The 2897-nt window shown below is 44.2% G+C and overlaps 1 protein-coding gene across 1 annotated transcript; it reads right to left on the reverse strand.

The window, feature by feature from the left end:
* Positions 1-233: 233 nt before the first annotated feature.
* On the reverse strand, positions 234-2360 carry LOC147428402 (uncharacterized). The gene is made up of 3 exons (XM_086497157.1): positions 2086-2360; positions 1788-1853; positions 234-1069 (listed from the first exon to the last, which is right to left on the reverse strand). Exons 1-3 carry the CDS (start codon positions 2182-2184, stop codon positions 911-913), a joined length of 324 nt encoding a protein of 107 aa, XP_086353283.1. The 5' UTR covers positions 2185-2360; the 3' UTR covers positions 234-910.
* Positions 2361-2897: the final 537 nt, after the last annotated feature.

Here is a 2897-nt window from a genome sequence, read left to right on the forward strand (position 1 = left end):
GTAGTGACGAGGCAGATTTTCGAGAATCACGCTAAAATGTTGACGTAGCAAGATTTCCGAATTTCACGCTAAATTTGCTAATGTGGCATGCTATATGGAATTCCGTGTTTTGCACTGGGAAAAAACAGCAGTTGAATCCTTCGCAAAAGCATGAGAGAGAGCTTTTGAGTTGATTTATTTTACCAGCAATGCTTGGAAGAAGAGAAGCGTTATTTTTAGAAGCTTTTGGAAGCTTTGCTTTATTTTTAAAGGCTTTTAGTTGGCAACTTTTGGGGCTCTGCTTTTGGCATCCCTTGTAAACCTTTAAAAGAGTGGTTTGGGCTCCCACTTCTCAGAGCATCTGGACGCAGAGTCTGAGAGTGAGACCCAACCACTCCCTTCTACTTTGGCAATAGATTTAATACAAAAAAGAAATACCGAAAGGGGCACCAGTCTTCGGGGCCAATATCTCTAGGCACAGAACTCCGCCGGGCCGAGTCAAATCAATTGTGAACCGTGAACTGTTTGAAGTGAATTCCTGCTGTGTCGCGGTAGACTTGGAGTGTCCAAGTTTGTTACAAAAATCCTAGATGTCCCAAGACGAGAAAGCTCGGCCCAGGAAAGAGGTGTAAATGAAAGCTTAGATGTATGTGTGTGTAGAAGCAGAATGGTGGGGAAGGCAACAGCAGACATTTGGGTACATGCTACAAGACAAAAGAGGTGGAAAGGGGCAAAAATGAAAGTGTAGAAAAAGCCAAATTTGAGGCAGGTCAAATGGAAGGAGGGTTGCACCGATAACACGATTCTGCAACAACCTTGACTAAAGATCTCATCAGACTTCTCACACCCATGTCCACATCTAGCATTCAAGAGGTTTCCTCTGGCAAGAAACTCCCATGGCAATTAACCGCCCAGAGCTTTGTTACGACAGCTAATATCTTGGCCATATTCTGCTATCAACATACATCAAACTTCTCACACCCATGTCGACATCCAAGATTCCAAGCGGCTTCCTATGGCAAGAGACTTTCACTTGACAGCTGCTGATAATAGCCTGGAGCTTTATTGCCACAGCCATGTTGCTCATACCCTGCATACATGTAGATCAAGGGACAGCCAAGCAGGACTCGCTTGCACAGTTGGTACATGAAACACTGGTTACAGGTTAGGATAGGCATGTTGGAAGCTGAATACAACAAGATTAAAAACCCAGTGCTTGCACACCTTGATGTTTGGTATGGCAGTGTTACTATATTCGTCAGTAAATTTCTTAAGATCTGAGCCTAGGTATTTAAAGACAAGGTACTAACTTGGTTTATTGTTGTTCACAATATGCTCCAAGCATAGTAACCTTCATGTTCAAGCAGTTCAGATCATGTCATGATTCTATTATCAATACTTAATCCCCTCTATCTGCCTCGTAGAAACACACAAAATCGTGTTCTGAGAATACAGTGCCCTACTGAAAATGAGAGCGATAAGCAGATACGGTTTGCCAAGCTATTTTCCATAAGATTCTTACCACATAGAGCAAGAGACTCCATATTTGACACTGTCAAGTATTCAACATTGTCAATGATTGTAATGGGTTCTCCATTTTTATAATCTATACAACATTCTCCAGATGCCAGTATTGTGTTGTTCGTTGTCAATTCTCTACGGTTGCCAGAAGCCACCCAAAGCTCTTTGCCGATGTAGTTTGCACAGAATCACACGCCAAAGAAGGCTCTCCTTGGCCATTGATTGTTCGGCCATACATGGTGCACAGTGAGGAGAGGAGAGGAGAGGAGAGCAGAGCAGATTCATGCCTGTTTAGATGGTGTGAAGGATGCAACGTTGCACTTCTCGCACTCTGGGTGATAAGCCTTCAATGTCTGCACAGACATTACATGAAATCAGCGATTATGTTGGTGCCAAAGTTCGTAAATGCCAGCTTGGAGATCATGAACAGGAAGACCTCCGAGAGACTTGTGTAATTACTTGGAAGGAAAACAAAAAGCACTTATGAAGTTGGTTTTTTGGCTACAGTTCAAATCAATTACTACATGGTTGTAAGAACAGACATCCATCTCTCCCTCTCTCTCTCTCTCAAAATGGGAAATGTACCTGTGACACACCAACGTCACCCGATGTCTCCTGCACCCATCTGCATCGACAATTGTAGGACCTGCACGCAGGCCCGTCTGCTACGCCCTCTAAGTTCATGAGCTTCCTGCGCCGATCTGCATGCCCACCATAGCCACTTCAGCTGACCTCACGTTTAGCTCGTCTTGCGCAGGAATAAAACCCTGGCTGCGTCCACTTGTGACTTCACGCTCTAATAACAGTACAGTTCCGATCCCTCTCGAGAGAAATGACGTCATTCTCCCCAAGTGAAGCCTCGTGACTATTTGACACCCCGTTGTCATGTGGGATCTACGGTCCACCACCTTCGAACAATATGGACCGTCCATTTATTATCAAGAATAAAAAGATTCTAACCGGTTGAGCCCCTACTACTCTAACCCAACACCTACTCAACTGGAGGTCATGACTCTCCCATTAAGCTATTGAGCACCGCTTGAAATGGAGATGTGAACATAGAATCAAAAAGCAAAAATGACAGGTGGAGATCACACGGTGTTCACTTGGAGATCACTTTGGGATGGACGGGATCACATTGCAATCACTTTGGGATAGTCGGGGTCACATTATAATCACTTGGTAATGGGTGGAGTCACAAGATGACCACCACGGTCCACCACCTTCGAACAATGTGGACCGTCCATTTATTATCAAGAATAAAAAGATTCTAACCGGTTGAGCCCCTACTACTCTAACCCAACACCTACTCAACTGGAGGTCATGACTCTCCCATTAAGCTATCGAGCACCGCTTGAAATGGAGATGTGAACATAGAATCAAAAAGCAAAAATGAC

This window comes from Adiantum capillus-veneris, chromosome 23, assembly GCF_014529385.1.
Source record: "Adiantum capillus-veneris isolate H3 chromosome 23, ASM1452938v2, whole genome shotgun sequence".
NCBI classification, from domain to species: domain Eukaryota; kingdom Viridiplantae; phylum Streptophyta; class Polypodiopsida; order Polypodiales; family Pteridaceae; genus Adiantum; species Adiantum capillus-veneris.

Excerpts from the sequence above, each read along its gene's own strand:
- LOC147428402 (XM_086497157.1), bottom strand. The coding sequence starts at position 2,184 with ATGAACTTAGAGGGCGTAGCAGACGGGCCTGCGTGCAGGTCCTACAAT. Across the intron at positions 1,854-2,085 it reads GTGACGTTGGTGTGTCACAG|ACATTGAAGGCTTATCACCC; the intron begins GTACATTTCCCA and ends ATGTCTGTGCAG. Across the intron at positions 1,070-1,787 it reads CCTTCACACCATCTAAACAG|GGTATGAGCAACATGGCTGT; the intron begins GCATGAATCTGC and ends ACATGTATGCAG.